Consider the following 26,212-nt stretch of genomic DNA (forward strand, 5'->3'; position numbering starts at 1 on the left):
TGTGCGTGCGTTTGTTTGTGTGCGTGTTTTCCTGGGGAAGAGAGGGACATCCTGTGACAGTGACTCAATGCTCCCTCCTCAACACACACACACACACATGTTGTTTACCCGTTTGAAGCTGCTAACAGACATCCCCCCCGCACACACACACACACACACACACACACACAATCATCATTGCAAGAACACTTTATTTTGATACAGAAAAAGTTGTCTTGTCAGTGTGTGTGCGTGTGTGCTCATGGCCTTAGGTGAAAGCGCCTGCTGCTTCTTCTCCATAAAGAAAAGTGTGCGTGTGTGCGTGTGCGTGTGTGTGAGGAGGTGGGCGTGGCCAGGAGGAGGGGTCAGGAATGTGTGGGCGTGGCTTGTTGAGAGAGAGGGTTGTCCTCTCTCTCTCTCTCTCCAGCTTTAGTCAGATGGATGTCTGGCATTGTGAGGCATTTTACGCAGGACACCGAGTGGATCATACACACTTTAACACACACACACACGTACACACACGCAGCGTTGTGTGGAGTATCAGCGCTCGGAGACAGACTGCACCTGTCCTACACACACACACTCTCTGTATCCTCAGACACACACATCATAGAGAGAGGAGCTGACCGGTCGTCCCTATGTGTGGATGGGATCAAAGTTACACGGTGAGTACTCAGCAGCTGCTCGTCACTTTGTACAGGTTTTATATTGAAAACAGAGAAGAAGACTTCTGAAGGACTTTTCTTCATTTAACCAAAAAATCTATTTTAGCTCCTTTTGTTAGCTTTTGACTTTCTTTCCTTTTTTTTTTAAATTTTGTGTTAACATTTTTGTATTATGAAAACCAATAAGTAAAATTAAAGACTTTTTTGGCTTCTTGAATCAAAATGTAAATCTACTTTTAAGGTGGTTTTAAACCAGATTTGTTTTGTCTTTTTGGTGCTTGTTTGTTTTAGTTCCTTTTGTGTTTGCTTTTGACTTTCTTTGTTTTGTTTTTTAAATTTGTGTTAAAATTTCTGGATTATTAATTAATTACTTTTTTGGCTTCTTGAATCAAAATGTACCGACTTTTTTAAGGTGGTTTTAAAACAGATTGTTGTTTGTTTGTAACAGGAAATTCAAAGAGGTTTTTATTTCTCACTTGGTCTGATTTTGTTTTATTTTAATTCTGCTGCTTTGCACTTTTTTTGGTTTAGTTTACATTGTGTAACTATGTGTTTGGAGGTGTTTTTCTTTTAATGATTTTAAAAAGTGTTTGTTCAACATAGTCAGTTTGGGATTTGAGGCTTTTGTTGCACACTTTAAGGAGTTTTCAGTTGTTTTTTATAATGTAGACAGCTTGACTCAGAGTTGTTGTTGTTTTGCTCTTTTTTAGATTAGTTTAGATTGTTTAACTATGTGTTTGGAGGTATATTTCTTTGAGTGATTACAAAGGTGTTTGTTCAACACAGTCAGTTTGAGATTTGAGGCTTTTGTTGCCCATTTTAAGGAGTTTACATTTGTTTGTTTTTTAATGAAGACAGCTGGACTCAGAGTTGTTGTTTTCGTGTAAAAAAAAAAAAGAAGTGTGCTCAATTTGACTTTTTCTCCTCTTGGATTTAAATGAGAGTGTGCAATTTCTCATTGCAGTTTTTCCCCCTGATATGTGGTTAAACAGCTCACAGTTTCATCTTGACTTGATGTATTAAATTGCACCTTCATTTGAAATTCCTCTGACTGATGTGCAGACTCAGCTTTAGTGTTTTCAGTTGGTCTAAATGTGCGAGAGGTGAATTGTTTCTTGGTTTTTGGTTTCACTATTAGTTTTCGATGTTGCAGCTGTTATGCAAAAAAGGATTCTGCTGAAATATTGAGAAACATTTCCATTTATGATCAGTTTTTTGACTGTGCTTCATTTAAATGGCAAATGGAGCAGAAACTGTTGTTCTGTTCTCTGTGGGGAAAGGTGTTGTTGTGAGAAATTACATTTTCTGGCTGGAAATTTCAAAGTTTTACAATTCAAATAATGGGTTTTGTGGGATTTGAATGATTTGCTTTGCTGTAGTCTGATGAGTTTTTACTGACGCAGACTATGTTTGAAGCAAAGAAGATCAGCTTTTTTCTTAATGATTCAGATTTTAAGAGTATTTTTTAAAAAGTTTAGAACAAGAAAGTCAGTTGTGTGATTTGCAAGACCTCAAAAAACAAACATAAAGAGATGATGAGGCTCTTGACTTATTACATCCAGTGTTAGTAGTTCCTGAAAGGGGAAGATTTTATTCGTTAAAATTACTCCATGTCAGTAACCAGAGGTGATTTGAGTCCATCTCTTTGTGTCAATTCTTGCTGCTGTTTTGGGGGCAGAAGTGGTTAGCTGTGACTGGAGCCAGTTGGATGTGAAATAATTTTCTTTCTTGCGGCTGCAGAAGAATTCACAGAACTGAGTGTGGTCACTAAAGATCTGTTGCTTTCCGCTCGCCTGCGTGGGATGAGCAGCATGTTTTTTCCCCTCAGTGGATATCTGCCTGTGTGTGTCTTGGGTGGGATTGCGTTTGAAGTTTTGTTTGTGGCCCCCCAAATGGAAAAGTTTTGGCGCTCCCTTCCTCATCGCCCCCCTCATCCATTACCAACACACACACACACGCTGGGAGTTGGGATGATTTGCCGGTTCCGCTGCAGTGCCACTCTGCTTCCAATTTTAGCTTCATTCAGACACAGACAGCGTTTCCTTCCTCTGTCTTCAACCCCAGGAAGAGACGGGAGGAGGGGGGGAAACAGAGGGAGGACACAGAAGAGCTTTGAGCTTCATAATCTCTTCTCACACATAGAAACTGTCTGAGTTACACTAAAAAGTAGTCAAATAAAGAGAACATGACTGCTGATAAACAGACTTAATGTTAAATCATTTGTCAATTTCAGCTGACATTCATTGTTCAGTATTTCTATCAGCTTGATGCTGACGTGTAAAAGCATCACAATTTGTTTGGTTTTATTATTTTAATGCCATTAGTTAAAAACATATAACTTGTAAAAAATGCATCAGTTCCACTCATTAAATTCTTAATATACGCAGAAGACTTTATAAATGAGCCACGTGTTGCGTTCCCCCATCAGTTCCTGTTTGTTCCCCTCTGATCAAAGTGTCCTATCTCTGCTTGACTCATTTTCAATTTTACTTTGTTGGTTTTTATAGACAGAAAAGGAAAAGATCACTGAGAAATAAATCAGTGAAATTCATTCTGGAGATGGGAAACATAAACAGATAATATTTATTATTACATTTGAGGATAAAAATCAAACAAATGGATAACATTAAAATGTTAAAATAATATAATATTATCGTATAGTGATTATTACTTTGTCATGAATGAATGCAGGTTTTATTCCCTAATTGTTTCCAAAATTAGTTCATGTTTTCTGTAAATAGTTGACAAGACAAACTGCTTCCCGTCTGTTTCTAAGCTGCCGTCAGTGTGTGTGTGTGTGTGGGTGACAGCAGCGTTAGTCAGACCCCCCTTCACTGAGTCACCCCCACACACACAACAGCTCTTCCTCTCTTCTTTCTCTCCCTCTTCATCCCTTCATCTCCGTCCGTTTTTATCACCTTTGTCCTGATCCTTTTCTTCCTTTCCTCTTTTTATTTCTTATCTTTTTCCTCCCACATCTCCTTCTTTCTTACGTATCTTTTTTCCACTTAGTCCTCTGTCTCTGCTTTCATGTTTTTCCTTTCTCTCTTTCTCTCCCCCTTTTTCCCCTTTCTTTTTCTCATCTTTTCTTTTTTTTCTTTTTCTTCCTTTGCCTCTCATGGTTTATTCTTCCTGCCTCAGTCTGTCATTCCTTCCTTTTGTCTTTCTTTTCCTCTTCTTATCTTTTCTTATTATTATGTTCCTTCTTCCCTCGGCTCTCCCTCCTTTCTTTTACTCTTCTATCTTTCTTTCATTCTTTCCAGTAAATCTTTTATTCTAAATTGCAACAGTCAAGTGGAGTTACTTAAGTACGGAAGTTACGAGACAAATAAATCAACTTTGACTTGTGGTTTCACCCGGGACATGAGCAGCTTCTCCTCGGCAAAAGTCTGAACGTTTTTTGACCTACCCATCCACCCTGACCTCCTCGCTACGCACGTTTGCAATTATGTGGATTACATACAAATTGATTTTGTGATGACCATCACGAAAAAATTACATTTCGTGACTATTTCACGAACTACTGTGCGACTGGGCTGACATACTTAAATATAAATTAAAATATTGCTTTTTCTCTCTCCCTATGTCTCTCAGGCGACCTCTCATAGCTCGGCCATGTTGACCAGTGAGGGGGCGCACACCATGGAGCAAGACGACACGCACCACGGAGCCAAGATGGCTTCAACAGCCACCACCACCACCACCACCAGCTCCAGCTCAGGTGGGGCAGAGACGATGACAGACACGGACGTGGACATGGAGGTGGAAGTGGAGATGGAGGAGGCAGACCTGACCCGATGGACGGAAGCAGAGTTCGAGGAGAAGTGCACGTACATCGTCAAAGACACGGCTTGGGAGGCGGGGCCAGACAGTGAAGCCATGACAACGACGGCAACCAGAGCTGAGGCATCGCTGCCCCGAAACCTGGCTTTCAAACACCCGGCTGACGGCAAGGAGGTCAGTCTCAGACACACACACATACACATACATACACACACACACACATTAGCAGACAAACTTTCTCTCCACTCACAATTTTTCACACACACTCAGGCAGAGAAAGCCATCTGCACACACTCGTGAGTCAGATGTCGGTCATGTAATGAAGAGGGGGTCGTGTCTCGCCATAAAACTTCACATACACATTACAGAGAGGAGTGTGTGTGTGTGTGTGTGTGTGAGTGTGTGAAACGCCTGAAGCAAGAGTTTACACGCACACACACACACATTGTAACTGTAGCCGTGTGTACACTGCAACTTAATGGGCTCGTATCCATACATGAAAACTCATTCGTCATCTGAGAAAATGATGACGGTCTTATCCCAAGCGTGTGTGCGTGTGTGTGTGCGTGTGTGTGTGTTTGTGTGTGTGTGTGTGTGTGTGTTTGAGATCTCATAGACTCATGTCATTAAACTCGCTGCAGTACCTGTGGCTGCTGGCAGGGAGCGCAGTTCAACATCCCAACAAACGTATCAAGATTGCTTCTGTCTGCTGATTTTTAAGCCGCTCAGTGACATTTAATGAGGTCATAATGTGAACTTTAATCCCTCAGATTCTTCATATCATAAATCTGTAGTGGCCTGTGAGGTTTGTGTTCTTTAAAAATGAATCTTTATGTGATTCAGGATGTCTTGAAACCCTGAAAGTTTGGGGCAACTTTTGGAAGCCAAGCACAGTTAACTTAATGGTGATAATCAATAACTGCGGTGTATATTTTGGTCAGTTTTTTATACAATTAGACGCGTTTCCTCTGTAAATCTTTCTCAACTAACCAAATAGTGACCTTGTGACTTTTTCACAAACCTGACCGGATAAAGTTTTAGTCATTGATCGAACCAGAGGTGAAAAGGTCAAAAAGTCAAAGCGTCAAAGGTTGAAACTGAGGTTGGATAAGTAAGGGATAATGTACAACGAGCCGGTCATTGTTGTGAAATAAACCCCGGTTTATTACACGGGTACTTACTTAAGAAATCAATAATTTCACACAAAAACGATCCTCCAGAGTCCGACATCAGAACTCCACCAATAGCAACGGTCAGTTATAAAGAAATTACACACCGTAGAACGCCGTGATTGACCAATCAGAATCCAGTATTCAACAACGGCGTGTAATAACAGTGAGGTATTGCACAGAACCAAAATAACTCTCTGGTAATGTGAAAAAAGTGAAAAACCAGGGGTGTTGGTGTGCTCCAAACACAAATCCGAAAACAAATAAATGACCAAGAGCCAAAAAGAAATTAAAAATGATCATTTGTTGTCTTTTGCACAGATTTTAAGGTCATCAGACGCTTCAGCCTCGAGGCTAGCTGGTTCAGTGAATGTCCTGCTGCAGTGGTGGATCCGTGCTGTGTTTTTCAAGGCAATTTGAATTGGGGAAAAAAAGTGCATGATTGTGGGTCAAAGGGTCATGACTTTGGCAATTTTGACACTTTGTGAGTTTGTCTGTAAACTGAAAAGCAGCATAGATTTTTTCATCAGGGGCTTATCAACGGGAAACTGAGGCAAGAACACTATCAGCTAATATTTATCTGGACTGGAAGAAGGGAAAGGCTGAGGATGGGAGTTTGTCGCCCTGATCAAAGAAGATTGAGTTTTAGGTCAAAGAAAGAGAGAGAGCATTGTAAGAGTCTGTTAATAAGTAAAAAAAAAACTCATGTGAACACACACTGATGTCTGGTCGTATAGAGGGAACAGGGAAAGGGGATTTCCCATGTCATTGGGGTTAGGGAAAGGCGTCTGTTTGTGTGTTATGCATGAAAAAAATGTGTGTGTTTCTCTACCATCCACGACTGGAGCCTGACGTCTAGTCGCCACATAATCCCTCTCTTTTCTCTTCTTCTTCCTCCTCCTCCCATTTTTTTTTTTGCGCTTTGATTGAATCAGAAGAGAAACAAAACAAAAAAAAGAGAAACAAAAGATTTTTTCTTAATCTGGATGTTTCCCCCCTGAAGCGTCTGAAGTGGCAGCAGTTTTGGTTTGATGTGGTGATGAGTGAAGGTGTGACGAGAGAAATTGAAAGAAGAGATTTTACATTTTTTTCTCCACACACGCACACAAATGAGCCGAAGCGTGAAGTTGGATCATTAATCATCGTTTTGTGTTGACAGCTGGTTGATATTGTGTGAGTCGGTATTTGTATATATAATAAGACTTAATTAGACTTAATGACACTTATCACTGATAGATGTGCATGAAAACACACACACTCCATAAATACGACAAGTCATGTGGTCAAAACCAAACTGTTTCTTGTGTGTGTTATCAAAACAGCTTCCGTGCAAAAAACGAGTTACAATCTGGCGTTTTAAAATATTAAAAGCGAGTTAATACGTAGAATTTTGCAGTGCAATCAGGCCGTCTTCAGACTTCATACACACACAACACACACAATCCACTTCAAAGACCTCTTCGATCTTTTGTGTAACCCGTGTGCGTGTCTTCGTGCAGGTGGTCGGCGTATGCAGCAGGGAGTACATCCCCAAAGGAACTCGTTTCGGTCCCCTGGTGGGCGAGATCTACACGGCCGACAGTGTCCCCAAAGACATCAACCGCAAGTACTTTTGGCGGGTGAGTACAAAAACACACACACACATACACACATGCACACTTCCTCAGAAGCCGGAGGGACCCCTTCCTATGACGTCACTCACAAGTCAGTCAGTGGAACAGGAAACTGGGCTCGCTGTTTTTCTGTGTGTGTGTGTTCATGAGACAGAGAGACAGGGATATGATGTCACCTTTACACAAATAACATGTCGCAGTGTGGTTCCTGTAAGTCCACACGCACACACACTCCGTTCGACAGAATTCGCTCCATCACTACCGGTAACTCGCAGTGAGAGTACACACGCTCACAAACCACCTACCTGACCACCGCCTGCACACTGTGTGTGTGTTCGGCTCACGATGCTCCAAACCACAAGCAGACACTAAATCAAAAAAGGTGTTCCATTCATGCTCATATCTCACTTTCTCACACACACACACACACACACGATCTGAGCCGAGAGAAGTCAAGCTAGAGAGAGAGTGAAAGAGAGAGAGGGGGAGGAGAGGTAGAAAATGAGTTTTCCTTTCCCTTTTCAATATAAAAGAGGATCCCCTCCTCCGCGATACTGTCTCTGTCTCTGTCTGAGGAAGATGAAGGTGAAGAGAGGGACATGGTGAGGAATGAGAAGATGGAGGGACGGAGAGAGATGGTTCGATGTCGTGTGATTTATTAAACTGGCTGTTTTCAGTCTAAACTAGTCAGTTTGTTATTTAATACTTTTTAATTGGTAAGTTACTGGTTTTTTTTACTGACTTTTTTTTATTTACTATTTTTGTATTTAAACTTTCATCCATTGTTTTATTTTCTTAATTATTAAATTAGTTCTTTGCGTAGTTCAGCCCAGTCGCACAGCAGTTTGTGAATTAGTCCCGGAATTTTATGTATTGATTCGTTTACATAGACACGAATTTAAACAAATTTTCGTCACAGCACGAAATCAATTTGTATGTAATCCACGTCATTGTGAACCGGGAAGTGGAGAGAGCAGCAAGCGTAGGGAGTAGGTTTGGTTGGATGGGTGGATCAAATAACATAGGACTTTAACCCAGGAGACCGGTGTTTGTGTCCCGTGTGAAACCAGAAGTCAAAGTTGATTTATTTGTCATATGACTTTCTCTATTTTTTTTGTTGACTGTTTTTTGTTGGTTTTCATCTAGATTGTAAGTCAGTTTGTCAGCAAAGTCAGTAACAGGAAGTGAATGAAATGAGGGGAAAATAGTGGATTTTACATATTACTGATTGCTTAAAACTTCTACCCCATCAGAATGATCAGAAACAAGAGAAAAATGAAAGATCAACAGAATAAAGAGCGAAAATATAAATAGATTTTCCTTTTTAAATTAACCACAATAAATTGTGACATTGAAACAAAACAAATCATCATTGTACTCAAATTGAAACTTGTATTTCTTCTTCCTCTAGATCTACGAGGACAGGGAATTCCACCACTTCGTCGACGGCCTGGATGAGACGCGCTCTAACTGGATGCGGTACGTGAACCCGGCCCACTCGGCGGCGGAGCAGAACATCGCGGCATGTCAGAACGGCATGGAGATTTACTTCTACACGGTGAAGCCCGTCCTCGCCGGCGCTGAGCTGCTCGTCTGGTACTGCCACGACTTCGCCCGACGTCTCCACTACCCGCCATCCGGAGAGCTGATGATGCAGAAACTCAGTAAGTGGAAGGACAGACTTTTATTGTGAAAACACATTTGTATTAAATGTGTGATGCTCCGAGCTGCTGTCATAAAAAACTCAATAGACAATGTCGGTGTGTGTTTGTGTGTGTATCTCGAGTGTGTCCTGTCGCCGCTCTTAAAGCCTCACAGTGTCTTTGAGTGTAGCCGTGTCTCCTTCCTCTCTGAACGTTAGCCTGTCATTATCTCACACACACACACACACACACACACACACACACACACACACACACACACGCACACACACACGCACACACACGCGAGAGTACAAGACCAACAACCTTTCATCTCTGTCAGTGCCATCGTTGTATTTGTGTGTGTGTGTGTGTGTGTGTGCCAGTGACAGTGTAATTACACAGACAGGGGGATATGGCCCCTAATGCCACAGTCTTACACACTTAAAGACCCGCTTTTAACATGAAAGCTCACACTCACACACAAGCTCGCTCAACCTCAATAAAAGGAGCCGAGACTGTGTGTTTGCATGACTGTGTGTGTGCGTCTTCAGTGACCTTTTTTATGAGAAACACGTCTAAAAGTTAGCGTCAGATTTCTCCGTCCTCATAGAGAAATGTTTTTTACTATATACAGTAGATTTAGATTTTATTTGTTTACACGTATAAAAAAGGTAAAGCGATCTGAAGTTGGTTAATTTGATGAACACTGAGGATGTCCGACTGGAAAAACAAAGGTTGAGATGAGTTTAATGTACACAGTTAATAATTCTTAATGCTCGTTTCTATTCTTCTGTTAACCTTTCACAAATGGTGTTAACCCCCTAACTGGGAATATGAACCCCAAACTTTTATACAAACATCGTATATGAGAAGTAGTTTTTTATTTTTTGTATGTTTAGCAGGGAAGCAAAGGGACACAAATGTGGACATTTGGCACTGAAATTCACCCTTTCATGACACGGCAGACTAACTGCACTTATCCACTTTAGTTGAGCTGATCAAAGAGAGAGCGAGCTCAGAGGAAAACAAAGAGAGAGAGTGGGAGCTCAGGGGTTTCCAGGTGTGACTGCAGGCTAATGGCAGTGTTAAGGTGGTGGAGGAAGCAGCAGACCCAGCCTGGGCGACTCCACTGCCCAGAGAAAAATGCGCATGACCTGGGGGAGAAAGGCAGGAGGTACCCTCGGCCCCCCCCTCCTGCCTGCCCCACATCCCCTCCCCTCTCCAAAGTGTGTGAGAGTATACAGTATATGTGCTGTCTTTAATTAGCCGCCTCTGTCATTTAGCTCCACAGTCTGCTGTTGACCTGCCAGTGACTTGATGTTTACCTGCGGCAGAAACACTTACCTGCACTTGGCTGCAGTTTAGTTTTTGGTGTACAGAGCTTTAACTTTTTTTTTTTTTTTTTCACTCCGTTGAGTTCCTAAAACGAATTTTACTTTTAACTGTCGGACTGCAGTTTTAGCTCTTCAAACGGAGCCAGAAATAATCTCATCGGCTGAGTAAAACCAAGAAAACCACAATCTCGTCTGACTAAGTTCCGTTGAACTGAAACCCAGCTACAAGGGCAAAAGGTAAAAGAAGAGGAAGCTACTCTGATGAGTAGCCGTGCTACGGACCGAAAAATATTCAGCGCAGTTATTTAAGTCGATTTAAGTTCGCCTAGCTGACCTCGAAAGGTCGATCTGAATCGTGCCGTTTTCAGCGCCGGCATATTTTTTGCCGTTACTTATCAAACTTGAGATCGACGATGCATTTTCTGTGCTTTTTTTTAAATTACACTCGGTGTCCCAAGAGGGTCACCATCAGGAGTGTGACAACATATCTACTGTTGTGTTTTTCTCTCTGCTTTTTGCTCTTTCCAGCGCAGTCATAGCAAAACCAGACGTCTGTGTCTCTGACTGAGGGTGTCTCACTCCTGCACTTTCTCCTCTCTCTCTTTTTGTCTCACTCTTTTTTTGTCGCCGTCGTTTAGCATTCTTTTTAAGTGTTGGCACTTGAAAGCACCTGTCAGCCATGTGTGTGTTGTGTTCAAAGACGCTCTGCTCTGCAGACAAAAACACTCTCTCTTCTCACAAACACACACACACACACAGTCATAAGCGTGACATGCCAACGCATTCACACCCGCTCTTTTCATCTCAAACACACGCTACCTCGCACATACTGCGTGTGTGTGTGTGTGTGTGTGTGACGGCCATTTGCTGTGATATATTTGCTACTTGAAAAGACCAGAAAGAAGGTGGAGGAGGGAGTGCTGGAGGTTGAGCCGCACCTCCCACCCCCTCTGTTGACTACTTGAACTTCCTGGCAGAAGGGCCGTGTTGACAGATTGATATCTCCAAGATGGCCGCCCTGTTTGTTTTCTAGAAAAGGGAAGGAGGGAGGAGGAGGAAGGCTAACTGATAACCTCAATGTTTACACACTGCCGCTATACTACTGATGCAAGGGTCGCCGACTGAGTGACTGTTTGAGTCAAACAAATTTCATCAGTGCCGGCGCTCAGGATTAACTTTGACAACCTCCATCTCTCTCACACACACAACTTACACTCACACACACACTTACGCTCACACACACACTCCCCTCTGGGTGACCTCGTGGTAAAAAGTTGACTGGGCAGTAAATGAGCTTATAGATAATAGACGGCGGCGTTTTAAGGGCTCGTCTGCAGCCATTTAACAGCCGAGATGTGCTGCGAGCTGACTGGCCGGGGCTTTTAGAGAGTGTGTGTGTTAGCTCTCCTCCTAATCCACTCTTTCATCATGCGGAGGAGACAGTAGGTGCGAGTGACTGAGGAGGAAGCTCTTTAATCTCACCTTTGACCCGGAAACAATAGCGAATGGCCAAGAAAGTCAGGAGACGAGGAGCTTGATCAAAAGTGTGTGTGTGTGTGTGTGTGTTCTCCAAAAGTGGAAGGGTCAACAAATCAGACAGAGGCCTTTGTCTGCAGGCGCCTCTGTGTGTGTGTGTACCTTGTCACATGGTGTGTATATGGAGGGCAGGTGGAGGCCAAGCTTTTTCGGAGGATATCTTTAGCAGGAAACTTTCCATCAGCCCCGTCTGTCTGCCACCATTTTGATTTTATCTTGATTTTATAGACACACACACACACACACAGATTGAAACACACACAATGCCCAAAGGCAGCTGTCACGCCTCACTTCCTGTCTTTCCCCTCCCGCCCTCGTCCCTCACGCTCGTTCGTCAAATCTGTCACCTTAATTGGCCCACTGAGTTACTTATGGTGTTCCTTAACCCTGTGACACACACACACACACACATCTTCGCTAAAGAGAACTTTGTGACATGCAGAGGTTAATCTCTGCAGAAGTTTGAAAGGAATTTGTGATGTTAAATAGAAGATTACTACTTTAAATGTAAACGATTTGAATCATTTATTAATGGGGCCTCAAGGGGAACCAAAGAGATCTGGATCTGGTGAACTCCCACTGACCTCTTTTCTCTCTCTTGTCTCTTCAGAGCAGTCCCTCTTGGAGGTCAAGCAGCAGCAGGTGAGCAGTGAGGAGCGTTCGGTCGAAGCCTCCAGCCCGTCCCCTGTCGCGGTGACCCCCACCCCGCCCAAGAGGGAACACAGTGTCCTCTCCATTCTGCGTGGCACCAACAGCACCCCCTCCTCCTCCTCGCCCATGAAGAGGGAGCCCAGCCGGCCGCTTCCCACCCGGCCGCGCTGCGCCGACAGCCCGGAGCGCCCCCTGTACCCTCGCGCTCTCTACCCGGCTCTCAGGCCCCACCCTCACATCCCTGAAGACTTCCTTGCTCACAAACAAGGCCAGCTTGGTTACCCCGCAACTCGTTCCCCTGGCAACCAGTCTTCAGCCACACCCAGCCCGTCGGCGAGGAGCAGCCCAGACAGCAGCCCTCAGGGGAGCCCCTCGGGTTCTTTCTACCCGACCGGACTGGGTTCTTACCCCGGTTACTCCCCGCCATCTACCCCCATGTCCTCAAACTTCTACCCTCCAGGAGCCCCTTACCAACGCTACCTCCTTCCCCATCACTACCCTCTGCCTGGCGGTGGTGTCCCCACCGTGGGAGGAATCTTTCCCAGGATGTACCCCATCTACAGCAACCTCCTGCCCCCTCACGTGCCCCTCCTGCCCTCCGACGCAGCAGGGAGGCACTTCCTGATTCCGGACCACGTCCACCACTCCTCCATCTCTGCCCACAGAGATTTCCTCCTTCCCAGGCCCACCAGTGCCTTCTCGGCTGCCACCTCCCTGAAGGACAAAGCAGGGCCTCACCACCATTACCCCGGTCACCCACACAGACCCGCCCACTCGCCCTCCAGCGGCTCCCCAACAGCAGGCACAGCACCTCCCAACGAGCGGGTGCCCACCAAGCCTACCTCAGCACTGCTGGGCAATGCCAGTGAGCATTGCTCCGATGAGGAGGCCATCAACCTGTCCAAGGTGAAGCGTGGCCCGGGCTCAGCGGGCTACAAGGCGCTGCCGTACCCGCTCAAGAAGCAGAATGGCAAAATCAAATACGAGTGCAACGTGTGCAGCAAGACCTTCGGACAGCTGTCGAACCTGAAGGTGAGGCCCGGAACACTATCGAGTTGTTCCAAGTTTGGTTTTTAACGTCATGTCTGCTTGTCTGATTTACTGCGTTATTATCATTAATGGATGATAATGAGGCCATTCCATTAGAGATAATAAGGTAGTAAATCAGACAAGCAGACATGATGTTGAAATCCAAACACGGAACAACTGGAGGATTCAATCATAAGGCTGCAGAGCAGGTTTACGGCACTTGAAAGAGAAAGGAGTGTCACAAAATGCTTTACAGAAGAAACATAACAGAGACAAAACAAACTAATTAAGTCTCCGGATGTTTCCCAGTCAAGATAATATTTGTTTACAACTTTTAGTTTGTTGGTTTCTCTGATAATTTACAATATCTGAATATGCCTAAGTAGATCTTTTCTTCTTCTCTGTCATGCAGGTTCATCTTCGTGTCCACAGTGGAGAGAGACCCTTCAAATGTCAGACCTGTAACAAAGGCTTCACCCAGCTGGCTCACCTGCAGAAGCACTTCCTGGTCCACACTGGGGAGAAGCCACATGAATGCCAGGTGAGAAACAATGCCGATGATGCTTTTTATTGGACTGATTTCCTAGACAGATAAGTTGATAACCGCAAATGACGGTTAGTTGGCAGGTTGCTACAAGCCGCTGACATATTTCTTTTGTCTCTTCTCCAGGTTTGTCGCAAGCGCTTCAGCAGCACCAGCAACCTGAAAACTCACCTGCGCCTCCACTCAGGGGAAAAGCCCTACCACTGCAAACTCTGCCCAGCCAAGTTCACCCAGTTTGTCCACCTCAAGCTGCACAAGCGCCTGCATTCCCGTGAGCGTCCACACAAATGCCCCCACTGCCACCGCCACTACATCCACCTGTGCAGCCTGCGGCTTCACCTGAAGGGCTACTGCCCAACTGTCTCCAGCCAGGGTCCCTTGGACGAGGTGCAACGCGCCAACGAGGAGATCGAGCGCTTTGACGTCAGCGAGCATGCCGAGCAGCTGGAGCAGCTGCAGGGAGGGGTGGAGGTGGAGGCCATGTTGGAGAAGCAGATCTTGGGGATGCTGTGGAGGGATACCGACCTTAAGTCCTCCCACTTCCATCCCCACCACAAGGGCGGCGCCACCGACCTTCTGTCTGCGGGTTACGGTTCATACGAGTCCCCGAACGAGACGTCGGTCATCAAGATGCGGCACAGCAGCCCCATGCTGCCGCTTCCTGCCAACGTCACCGTCAAGCAGGAGTCAGAGGATCACGCATAAGTGACCTTTAAACCAAAGGGACATAGAGTCAAGACTGTATGACTCACGGCGGACTCAGTTGCCAGGAGCAACAGCTGTAAATAGATAATTCTGTACCTGGTTGTCATCAGGAGTGACATCATGATTACACCAGGTTTTCAACCTATCAGGGACTCGCGTACTCAGGGCTCAAGAGACACTGTCCCATGACTACTTAGCGGTTTCAGCGTTTATTATACTTAGAGACAATCATCTACCCAGGATTTACCTTTAATGTAATTAATATAATGCTATTATCATTATTTGTTGTTGTATTATTTGGTCTGTATTTTCAAATGTTTTTTTTGATCAATTAGTTGTTATATAACCTCCTTAATTTATTATACTTTTTATTTGTTGTCTTCAAAAGCAATAAGTGGAAGGGATGGTTACACTGACGGGTGAAATCAATGTACTATTTTTCTGTTTATTTTGTTTTTTCTCTGTGGCCATTTCTCTGTAGATAGTCACTCTCTCTATGCCTATATCCGTCCGTCCTGTGACCTCTGACCTATAGAACCAGGGGGGTCCACTCTTCAGGGTTTTTTTCTATTTAAATTTAGAAACCACTATAGCAGGTAAAAAAAAAAAAAATGGGTTGAAAAACTTGCCAAAGTGCGGCACATACATTTGTTAATTTAGCAAAGAAGAGCTTTATTTCAACCCTGCTTGATAGCTTCCCTAAAGTATGTCTGTGTCCTTTTCTGATGCCTACTTAATTTAATTTGAAACAAAAAAGGGCATTTATTGTATATTTTTCACAACGGTTACCTCAGTGTGCATGTGACGATATGAGTGTTTGTGTGCGTGGGTGTGTGTTTAAAGGGACAGCTAAAGGTGGGAGCTTTCTATTTATTTGCGTTTTGCTACTTGAAGAAGAAGAAGAAACCAAACTGAACTGGAGTGCAGCTCTTCATGTGGTCCAAAGTGAGCGGCTCAGCCCGCTGAAACATGTAGCACATAACGGACTCGGGAGGCCGGCTATAGCCGCCCACCCTCGTCCCTCCTTTTGTTTTATTTTTCTACAACACTGTCAACGCCCCAACAGGGAAGTGAACATCCTCAAATATGAGGGGTTCACACTTGACGCTAGTAACCAAAGTTCACTTGGCTTTAATTTCAAACCAAAAAAACACAAGAAAGGAAAATGAAAACAAGGAAAGAAGGACTTGGGGAATCAAATATGCTGACGAAGGGAAGATGTACTGTGTGTATATGATGATGATGAAGTGTTCACTCTTTCGCTGTGGTCTCACGTTTTGTAGATGTTTTGTTATTGTTCTTGTTGTTTGTTAATATTTCGGTTGAGAAGCAAATGGCCCTTTCTTCAACCCCACCCGTCCGCCATCTTGTTGAACTGGCATACACCAAAGCACCTCGGCCTTCTTTTATGCACTGGCCCCCTCCTCCTACTTTATAACTTCAGTGCCGATGCTTACACCATTTACACTCTGTACAATATCACTGAAAACTGGTCATATTGGCGTTAAGGCTCAACTTAATGTTACTAAAGCAACTGTGATTTTCTGTAGCAGTTGTACATCAACAACCTGAACTCTGTAGCTCTCTCTCTCTCTCTCTCTCTCTCTCTCTCTCTCTCTTTCTTCTGTTTCATTATCTTTCTCTCTAACTAATGTTCGACCAAAGCGTCTCTTTCTCTGATCAGAGCTTTATCTCCAGAGGAGAATCCCCTAAAGGACTGTCTCTGTTTACATTCTGGTTTACATAACGTTATTTATGTGCAAAAATGTCAAAAAAGTGTAAATTATGATATAAATGTTCACTGCTCTAATCTAAACCCTGCGGCTCTGTGTGTTTTATTCTTCTTTTGGGTATAGTAGTCATCTTAGATTAAAATGGAAGTGTACAGATATTCTGGCAAAACTGGAAAAATAATGCTTTAGTTTATTATTAAACACTTTACTATATTGCAGTGGTGGAAGAAGTACTCAGATCTTTTACTTAAGTAAAAGTACAAATACCACAGCCTAAAAATATTACATTACAAGTAAAAGTTCCAAGGACTCCCTCATAATCCTAACACAGATTAAGCATAATGCTTACTACCGTTTGTACTCTTAGATGTCATTGGAATTATTCTAAAAACTTTCAACCTGAATACTTCAGACATGTTTAATAGTGATAAACAGAAACACATTTCAATTTAAATTATGTTAATACTACTAATATACCTTTAAACAGAGGGTGATTTTATTCAAATTGCATTTGGACTCATAGTCCTAATAAATCAAGATATTTAAATTTACCAGTCTAAAGCTGACTTTCATAAAGTGCTTCAGCTTAAAAATAATGAATTTATTGCTGTGTGTCACAATCATATCAGAGTGTCTATTGGCCCACAGCTAATGTGGGTGGGAGTAATGGACACAATATGCTTATTAAATTGGTGCAAATTGTACTCTTATGTAGATATGCACTTTTAATGATACAGCACAATTTTTAAACCACCTTTTAAAGAAGGTGGTTGAAGGAATGAAAGAGGGAGGCTGTGTTCGCACGGTCCAACAAGTCTACCACCGGTTACATTAATCAGAGTATGGACAGCTGCATGTAAACAGGAATATTAGTGGAATATTCATTGTTATTAGCCATGTAAACAGCTTAGTAGGAATATTGTCTTTTTCAGAATAAGGGCAAAAAAACTGAATATTTTTTTACATGTAAACATAGTCAATAATTACTGTAGCCTTTATTGGCCAACTATATAATCTGACACTTCAAAAATATTTTCTCTGCTAACTTTCTTCATTGTGTCAAATGAGAATAACTGGATGCAGTGTCTGAAGACTTATTCATGCTCCTCAGATGATCCCATTTCCCGAGTTTGGAAATCGTTCATCCAACAGCTGGAAAAAAAAGTGGAACATATTTTTTTAAGCTGCCATTGTTCATTGGTAAATATTTAAAAAGATACATGATTGCAGTGTGTAAAACTACAGTTAAATGATTAAGTCAAGTCAGTTTATAGCACATTTAAAAACAACGGGAGTTTACCCAAATTGCTTGCCACTAGAGACAGGCGGGTTAGGATCTGCCTCAATAAAGGGAAACATATTTAAAAACATAGAAAGGTGCATAAAAAGCAATAATGCATACTGTAATACAATAAAACTATAAAAGAAAGGTAAAAATGAAATAAGAAGTTAGGAGAATAAAACCAACAACATTAGAAAAGGATTATGGACAAGGAAGGCCCTTAACCCACACAGGTGTTTTCACTTAATTAGCCTGAATAGACTCTGTACTTGATGTGCATCTCCCTCACACTCCTGTTGCACCTGTGAAGGCAGGTTGGGGTTAAAGAAAGACAGTATACTAAAAGAAAGAGACAGAGACACAAACCGCAGACGAACCAGCTCAGGCCCAAATTCCGTAGCACAGATTCAGAGCCGTGTTTTAAACTCCCAACACATTGATTCTACCTCCGCAGTAAACCAGGCTCTCTGGTGGAAAGTCGTGAATCTTTATGTCCGTTTCCGTGCAATGCCAAACTTTAGGACTGGAGCAGGAAATGGGAACACAGCTCCCCGTGCCCTATGGGCTGCAGTAACTGTGGTCTGTCTTTTATCCTGCTTGCAGGAGACATACAGACCACATGTCTCATTTTAGAGCCTACAGTCGTCAGTCCTCAACCATGCAGTCTCAGTAGAAAGGGGATTTCAGAATCTTGACCGACAACCAACCGTGAGTTTCAACTCTTATTAGATGATAAACATTAGGAAGGTCAAAGATTAAGGGTTAAAATAAAACCTAATATGTTCATCACGGAATACAACTTTTGAACTATAATTACACTAATATTGCACTTACATACTCGCAAATATGTGTCAATGTTTAAAGTCAGATGTGCCACAGATGATAATTCTTCTTCTGAAACTAATCTGTACAGCAGCCAGTTGTACAAAGTGACATTTGGCAGAAAGGAAGTGATGAAACACATTCCACCTCCATGTTATTAACGATCCCACGTAGAATAAAAAGTCACTATATGAGAAAGCAGTATCAATCCGTCACCTCATCACCCAACTAAAAACACTCGGCGCGCCCCCACCCTTTGACTCAGCATCTTTCACTTTTGCGCACTGTGTCTCTCTTTCCTGTTTGTTCTATCTTATTATTACTACCAGGGAAACTTCTGACACAGCGAGTTCCACTACCTCAGCATCGTGACGCCGGGGTTTCACAGCACTTTTCTGACCGGGGGAGGACAACACCTATCACCACTGGAGGAGGGGGGATATCCCACGGGCCAAGACGCATGTACTGAAACATCAGGCCTGTCTTCCACTCGCCTGAGCTGAGCTAAGGTTTGTTTATCTGCTATCTGATTTCCACAGAGGGTTTGATAAAGTTATCTTACACTGTCTTCTCTTTCACACGCACAACTTCAGTGAGATACCCACAGTTTTGAAGAAAAGGGACGCCCACGATTTAAAGTTAAAGGAAACTGGTGTCCATTTGAGCGCCGATTATCTTAGAGGAGGATACTGGTGTCCTTTAGAGCTTTCTACATGCCTATATCTAATCACCCAATCATGCAGTGATTTCATATGTATTTTAACAGTGGCTGCATTTATATGGACTCTCTTCGCTAACGATCAGAATAAGAGGTAAATCAGCATAACAGTGACTCATGTAAACACCTTGATTAGTTCATTAGAGAATTTGATTTTGTCATATAAACACTCTTGTCGATGACTTCCTTCTTTTTATCCTCTCTCTGCTCATGCTAACACACTTGAATTGAGTCAAAGTGACCTTTCCCACTTTTCCCAGTGATGCATCTTTCTCAGATAAACATCTTGTAGGATTCACAAAATCCTAAAAAAAAGAACGGCGAACACCACGTAGGGAAGAGGTCGGGGTAAAAGGGTGGGTCAAAAAACACCAGATGTTCACCGAGGAGACAGGTGTCGGTGTCTCCTGTGAAACCATAATTCGTTGTTGATTTATTTGTCACGTAACTTCCATACTTAAGTAACGCCACTTGTGGAGTTATTTTAAGCCACGCCATGATCTTTTCTTAAACCTAACTAAGTAGTTTTGTTGCCTAATCCTAACCAAGTCAATTTTTCCCCAAGTCTAACTAAATAGTTTTGTTGCTTAAACCTAAGGAAGTTGTTTCCTGTGAAGACGAAAGTTTATTTTGAAAAGATTGTAGGCATGTTATCAGCGGAAATTTAAACATGTTGCTGGACATTCTTAGGAAAACCAACAAAAAAGGAGGAACTTTTTCGTAAAATGTCATACAAACCATTTGAGAATATGTTGATATATGTAGCCATGCAACGTATCCTCATAAAACCGTTTGTATAACATCTTACGAAAAGTTATTCCTCATTTTTCAAGCGTTCTCCTACGAATATCCAGCAACACATGTCAATTTCAGTTTGTTACATGCATACAGTCTTTTCAAAATACTCATCTGTCTTCACAGGAAACAGCTTCCTTAGGTTTTGGTATCAAAGATACTTGGTTAGGTTTAGGAAAAGATCGGGGTTTGGGTTAAAATAACAACAGAAGTGGCGTTATTTAAGCACAGAAGTTAGGTGACATGGATTACTTACAAATTGATTTAGTGGGATATATACAAATTACAGTGCACTACTTTTAGCTACGAACGGAGTATGAACTCAGCCTGAGCAATGACAGTGATCATTCTCTAATGATCTTGGCGAAGTGCAGCCAGAGAGGACCCGCAGCCAATCAGTGAACAGAGCGTGTGACTCTTGTGATATGTTGACCTATTTTCGGAACGAGCCACTCGGTTTGGTAATTTACTTTCCTTGAAATTGGCTTTGCTGATCTGTGTGGTCTGTTGGTGCCCAGGGGGTGGAAGGAGAGTTGCAAGCTTCATTCAAATGATGCAGCACAAAGCAAGTTGATGGTACTTTTTATGGAAAGTGAGCTGCACTGAGAATAGACATCTCGAAACCACATCTGTTTCTGCCACAAAGTCACTCCACTGCCAATAGGATGATTTGGTCCACAAAACCAAACTAAATAATTGCGGCTAATGTGCAACAATAACGAAATAATGCTTACAATGTCAGTCAGCCATTTCAATTAAACATCAACCAGTAGATGAGTTTAAATCGGCATCAAAAAGTATTGTTTTATGTGGTAAAAGCAGGAATGCCGGTAAAGTGAGTAAATAGTCTGATGTAGTAGTCTGATGTTGTGATGGTATTGCTTTTCTTCTTATTTTATTTGCCTAGCTCACAAAGTTGGCCTTTAATTGAACTATCTGTGGGTGTTATGGTAAGGCTTGGGTTGGTTTTGTTTTGCTTTTATATAATTTATAATGCAGCTGTGATAGGAAAACACTTACTACCATCTTGTTTTTTTGCAACCAGAAGTGACATGAGAGGGTGGAGCTAAGTAAACAAATGAATAATAATGAATAAGACATTTTAGGCAACCAAAAAGGTTACGATCAACTTTCATGAACTTAATTCAAAAACACACTGTGAAAGGGTTAAAGTTCTATGAATAAAACAAGGACAACTCCCAGACCGCACAACGCAGTGGTAGCGACCTGTCAATCACAAGGTAGCCACGCCCTTAATCATCCCCTGCCTTATGGTCTATTTGACTCTAAATGGGACCATAATTTACTAAATGAACATCATGCTGTATTGAAGAAGACTTGAAACTAATGATTGAGTTTACTGAGGTAATAAATCAAGTGAGAAGTAGGCTCATTTTCTCATAGACTTCTATACAATCAGACTTCTTTTTGCAACCAGAGGAGTCGCCCCCTGCTGGCTGTTAGAAAGAATGCAAGTTCACGTTTAAGACCCCACTGATTTTAGTCCAGATCTTGCTGCATATGATACATTTAAGAACCTGTTTTATTTCTAAAATAACATATTTAGAAGATTGTGTAGCAGAAGTTTATCTTTTCTAAGCGCATTCTACATGTTTTTCTTTGGAAATTGTTTTTGCTCATTAGCAGAGCTGCTTGTGATCAATGGTGATGACGGGCCATCCAACATTTTGGTCCACAGTAAGATCTCTCAACAACTGGCAGACAGATCGGCATGAGATTAGCTGTGCATTTCTCATGGTCCTGTGAGGATGAATCCTATTAATATCGGTGACTCCTGACCTTTCTCCTATGGAGGACAAACATGCCCAAATCAGAAAATAAATTAATAATTAAATAATAGATAATAGACCCCAATGACAGACTCCTCATATGCATGAGGCAGAAATGCATAGAGAAATGTGTAAAGAAAAGAATATAGAAATAAATAAGTTCATGGAAATAAATAAGGGGTGAAATGCAAAGGGAAAATTGTGCATAAATAAATACATGAGTAAATACATACATTTAAAAATGAATATAAAATAAATAAAAAAATAAGTGCAAAAATAAATAAAATAATCACATGATTAACAACATACATTTAAAAATGTATAAAAATAAATACAAAGATAAATAAATAAAGAAGTAAATTAAAACAGAGGTATCTATTAATGTCCCACATTTATTTTTTAATATTATTTTTGCTACATTTAATGACATATTCATTTATTTAATCGAGTCATTTATTTATTTATTTATTTATTTTCTATTTTGGCAGGTTCCGTTCTCCGTATCATTTAACTCCGCCATCAGACGGACATTTCTCCTCGACAAAGACTTCTCTCCTCAGGATGCCTCTTCAGACTGTGAGGCTGCAGCGGAGAGTTGACACTAAACAGCAACAGCACTGCTGGCATCGTTTCAGAGAAGATACTCATGATTTATGCGCACAGACACACACACACCCACGCCCACACACATTCTCATTCGCAAACACACATGCACTTATTAAGAAAAGCATAAACACACACAAGGAAACCAGGAAACGCACATGCACTTACTGTACAGTTACAAATAAAAGCATGTGTATTTCCAAACACAGAAAAACACAAGCAGTAGTTATACATACAATACAGACACATATTAAACATTTAAACATTCTTTCATGTCTCCATTTAATGATTCATCATTTGTCTCTCGGGAGATCTTGTGGCAGTTTCCCTTGAATTAGTTTCTATCATAGCGAAACCACAAAATAAACAAACCCTTCAACACCCACACAAACACACACACAAACATAGTCTCCATCTCGTCCAAGCTGCACTCCAGGGTGACTAAAGACGTTTTCGGAAACCCAGCTGCGTCCCCGGCGGCTGTTTTACCGTAAACGCGCTGCAGGCCATCATCGCGTCGCTCAGACGCAACAGAGGAGGGTCATTGGTCAGGACGGGTGACTCACACCAATCACCCCCCACCGCCGTCATCCCATTTCCCCGAAATTCACTTTTTCCTCCCAAAACTCGGTTTTTGGTGTTGTGCAGATTTGTCGAAGATTTTTGATTGGATAAGAGAGAGTCAGAGAGAGGCTGTTTAAAGAGGTGGAAGTTGCACTATCAAACATCAAGATGTCATCATAAAATTGACTGCAGTACCTCCTCAAAAATATTCTAAACAAATGAGAGCACGATGGAGACGATTGGAGCCAAATCCTCCAAATTAAGACCACATTTCCCATAAAGCCTGTCACCAATAAGAGCTTTGCTTCCTCAGCTGATGGTTCCTCTTTGTCTTTATTGAGGACATAAAGATGTTGGACATGATTTCTTTTCTCTGGTCTATGTCACAAGAAACCTTTTAACAACAGCCATTTTTGCCATACTGTATGTGGTATTTGTATATTGTATATTGATAATAACTTTATTGATTCTCTAACTTTTTGTCATGCGCCATCATCAGGTCAAAAATGTAATGTGTCCAATATTTTGGCAACCCGTTCTCATTCCCAGAGCGTAAATTACAGAAACTTTGTCACGCCCGTCGCATAAAGTACCACAATCCCAATAGTCACACTCAAAATATCACAATATATCCTCTGGATTACGATCTTAGTTAGCAGCACACAGATTTTAGCAACAGGATAGACTGATGTATAAATTCCTCCCCCTGTTGCGTTTAAATGGAGAGACTCTAAATCAGAATCAGAGGAGATACTGTTAGCAAGTCTGAGCGTGCGCTTGTTGTGAGTTACTTGAGAGGAGTGTGCCACAGGTTGGTCAATTATCTTTGTACAAATTTGGGTTTGAGTATACTTTAGTTTTAAGATTCAGAGATAGGCTGCTGAGCCAGGCATAACACTCTGAATCACCGATTTAAAAAATAGAAAAACGATCCGGCTGCTGACTCCTAAAGATATGAATCTATGAAGAATGTAAATGCGCTGCTGTATCTTCTTAGAAATGCATTCTATATGTGGACTACATGGTGAATGAATGTGAGTGATGGTGGAAACACTGAATTTTATAATGATGTTGATTTTTTTTAAATTGCGTAATTTGCACCCAGGTGATGAACAGTCACACGGCAGCTATTCAGCTATTTACACCCGACCAAGTTGAATATGCTACTTTCTGGCAGAAAGATTTAGTAGTAGTAGTAGTAGTAGTAAAATAAAGAATGACAAAGTATGCATAAGAACTAGGTTGTGGTGGAATAATGTGTCAAATTCAGGACTATCACCCGGGAGATCAGGGTTTGAGTCCTAAGAGATGCCTATTTTGCACTTAGTTGACTTACTATTTGCTGTTTTTTATTTTTATTATTTTCAGTTTTCAGTCGCAGTTATGTTAGGTTTAGGCAACAAAACTACTTGGTTAGGTTTAGGAAAAATATACATACAGTACATATAAAACATACAGTAATGTGTGCCCGGGTCGGATGCAAATAGCATTGTTGGCACCTGGGTGCTTGTGTCTGCCATGCCATATAGACTCGTGTGTAAATAGCCACATTGGCTATTCCGTCCCGGGTGCAAATATTGTTGGCTACTGACACCTGGGTGCTCATAACATCTGCCAAAAAATAATTCAATGGTGATCAGTCACATCACAGCTGACACCAGATCTGACCTGAGGTCAGTATACCGAATGATAATGAACATGAATACATGTTGACGTATTGTAATACTGCAAATAAATGTGGATGTATGATTTTGAGTTGCCATGGTGATAGTCCCACAAGTCTATATGTTGTTCACAGCTTTGTTATGCAGCAAAACATTAGGCGTGAAATATGAAAACCTTTCACCTAACGTGTGTGTACGTGTGTTTGTGTGTTTGTGTGTGTGTGTGTGTGTGTGTGTGTGTGTAAACAACAGAAAGGGGCATCTCCTACAGCATAGGACAGGAAGTGAGGGTGTGTATAATATAGTTCATAAGCTGCTCTGTAACATGTGGCTCATAAAAACAGCCGGCTATTAACCCAACACCCCCCCCCCCCCGCCATCTTTCAACATACACACTCTGCATGGATATTATTAAAAACACACACACACACATACACACACATACACACAAGCTCACGCCCACACACACATACATGAGAAATGAAACAATTCCATAAACACAGACACTCCTGCATCATTTGTGTCATCTCAGTTCAACAGATGACGATGCAAACAAGAAGAGGAAACTACCAGACAGTCCTTCTTCTCTCTGATGGGGAATCTGAGCCTGGATATATATGTATATATAGCACAGCTTTTCTCTTTAACAATCATAATAACACTTAATATTCTTATTGTTTTGGTTTCCTCTTTCAAAAGGCTCCTAAATTAAGGAAACCTGAAGACACTCGCAATCCTGATTTCAATCCAAATTGCTGTTATTAACAGTTTTATTTTTACAGAAATAAAACCATCTTTCCCACGTCTTTCCCAGTGTTGTGAAGGCAATTTTCATGTCAGTCTTGGACGACGGTGATGTACTTTATAGCAGGCTGTTCTCATCCATCGCTCATAGCTACACCTACAAAAAGTAAGGCACTGTAATTCATTTATATTCCATCAAATAAAGTAATCCATGTAATCATGTGCGAGGAAGTATAAAGAGCGAGGAGGTCAGGGTGGATGGAATTTCCCCCAGGAGACCGCTGTTTGTGTCCCATGTGAAACAGAAGTCAATGTTGATTTTATTCATTCTTGTGAAGGGCTCATTGTATGGTATACAATGCAAGTCTCCTTCAAAAATAACAATGACCCTGAAGAAGACCCATGTCGGTCGGAACGTCTTGGTCACTTTAAACAATTATTGCCGTGTAAAATAAAGGCATTTTAATTTTGTACAAACTCTTCAGTGTGTGGAAACTTGCATTTTATACTTTTTTGAGACCATATTCTACCCATGCAATGAGCCCTTCACAAGACTGAATAAGCACAGTGCATCTGAAGGATCCAAAGGGCACCTGTAAGAGATTACTACAAAGACCCAGCAGCGTTTCTGTTGTTCAACGTTTATTGATTTGTCACGTACGTCACTTCCGGTCTTATTTTAACCCTAACCTTGATCTTTTCCTAAACCTAACTAAGTAGATTTGTTGCCTAAACCCTAACCAAGTTGTTTCCTGTATTTTGAAAAGACTGCATGCATGTAATGAGTATATGAAAAATGAGAAATAACTTTTCATAAGATATCATAACTGTACGAAGCGTTGTATG

General features: G+C 41.9%; 2 protein-coding genes across 2 annotated transcripts in view; both read left to right on the forward strand.

The window, feature by feature from the left end:
- The window catches only part of s100a1 (S100 calcium binding protein A1), a 356,523-nt gene that overhangs the window by 163,126 nt on the left and 167,185 nt on the right, over positions 1–26,212 (forward strand). The gene's annotated exons all lie outside the window — the stretch shown is intronic.
- prdm1a (PR domain containing 1a, with ZNF domain) lies at positions 437–16,467 on the forward strand. The gene is made up of 7 exons (XM_074653032.1): positions 437–644; positions 4,239–4,601; positions 7,096–7,215; positions 8,621–8,873; positions 12,333–13,405; positions 13,815–13,943; positions 14,073–16,467. The coding sequence occupies exons 1-7, from the start codon at positions 618–620 to the stop codon at positions 14,649–14,651; spliced, it is 2,544 nt and encodes an 847-aa protein (XP_074509133.1). The 5' UTR covers positions 437–617; the 3' UTR covers positions 14,652–16,467.

Source organism: Sebastes fasciatus, chromosome 12 (assembly GCF_043250625.1).
Source record: "Sebastes fasciatus isolate fSebFas1 chromosome 12, fSebFas1.pri, whole genome shotgun sequence".
NCBI lineage: Eukaryota > Metazoa > Chordata > Actinopteri > Perciformes > Sebastidae > Sebastes > Sebastes fasciatus.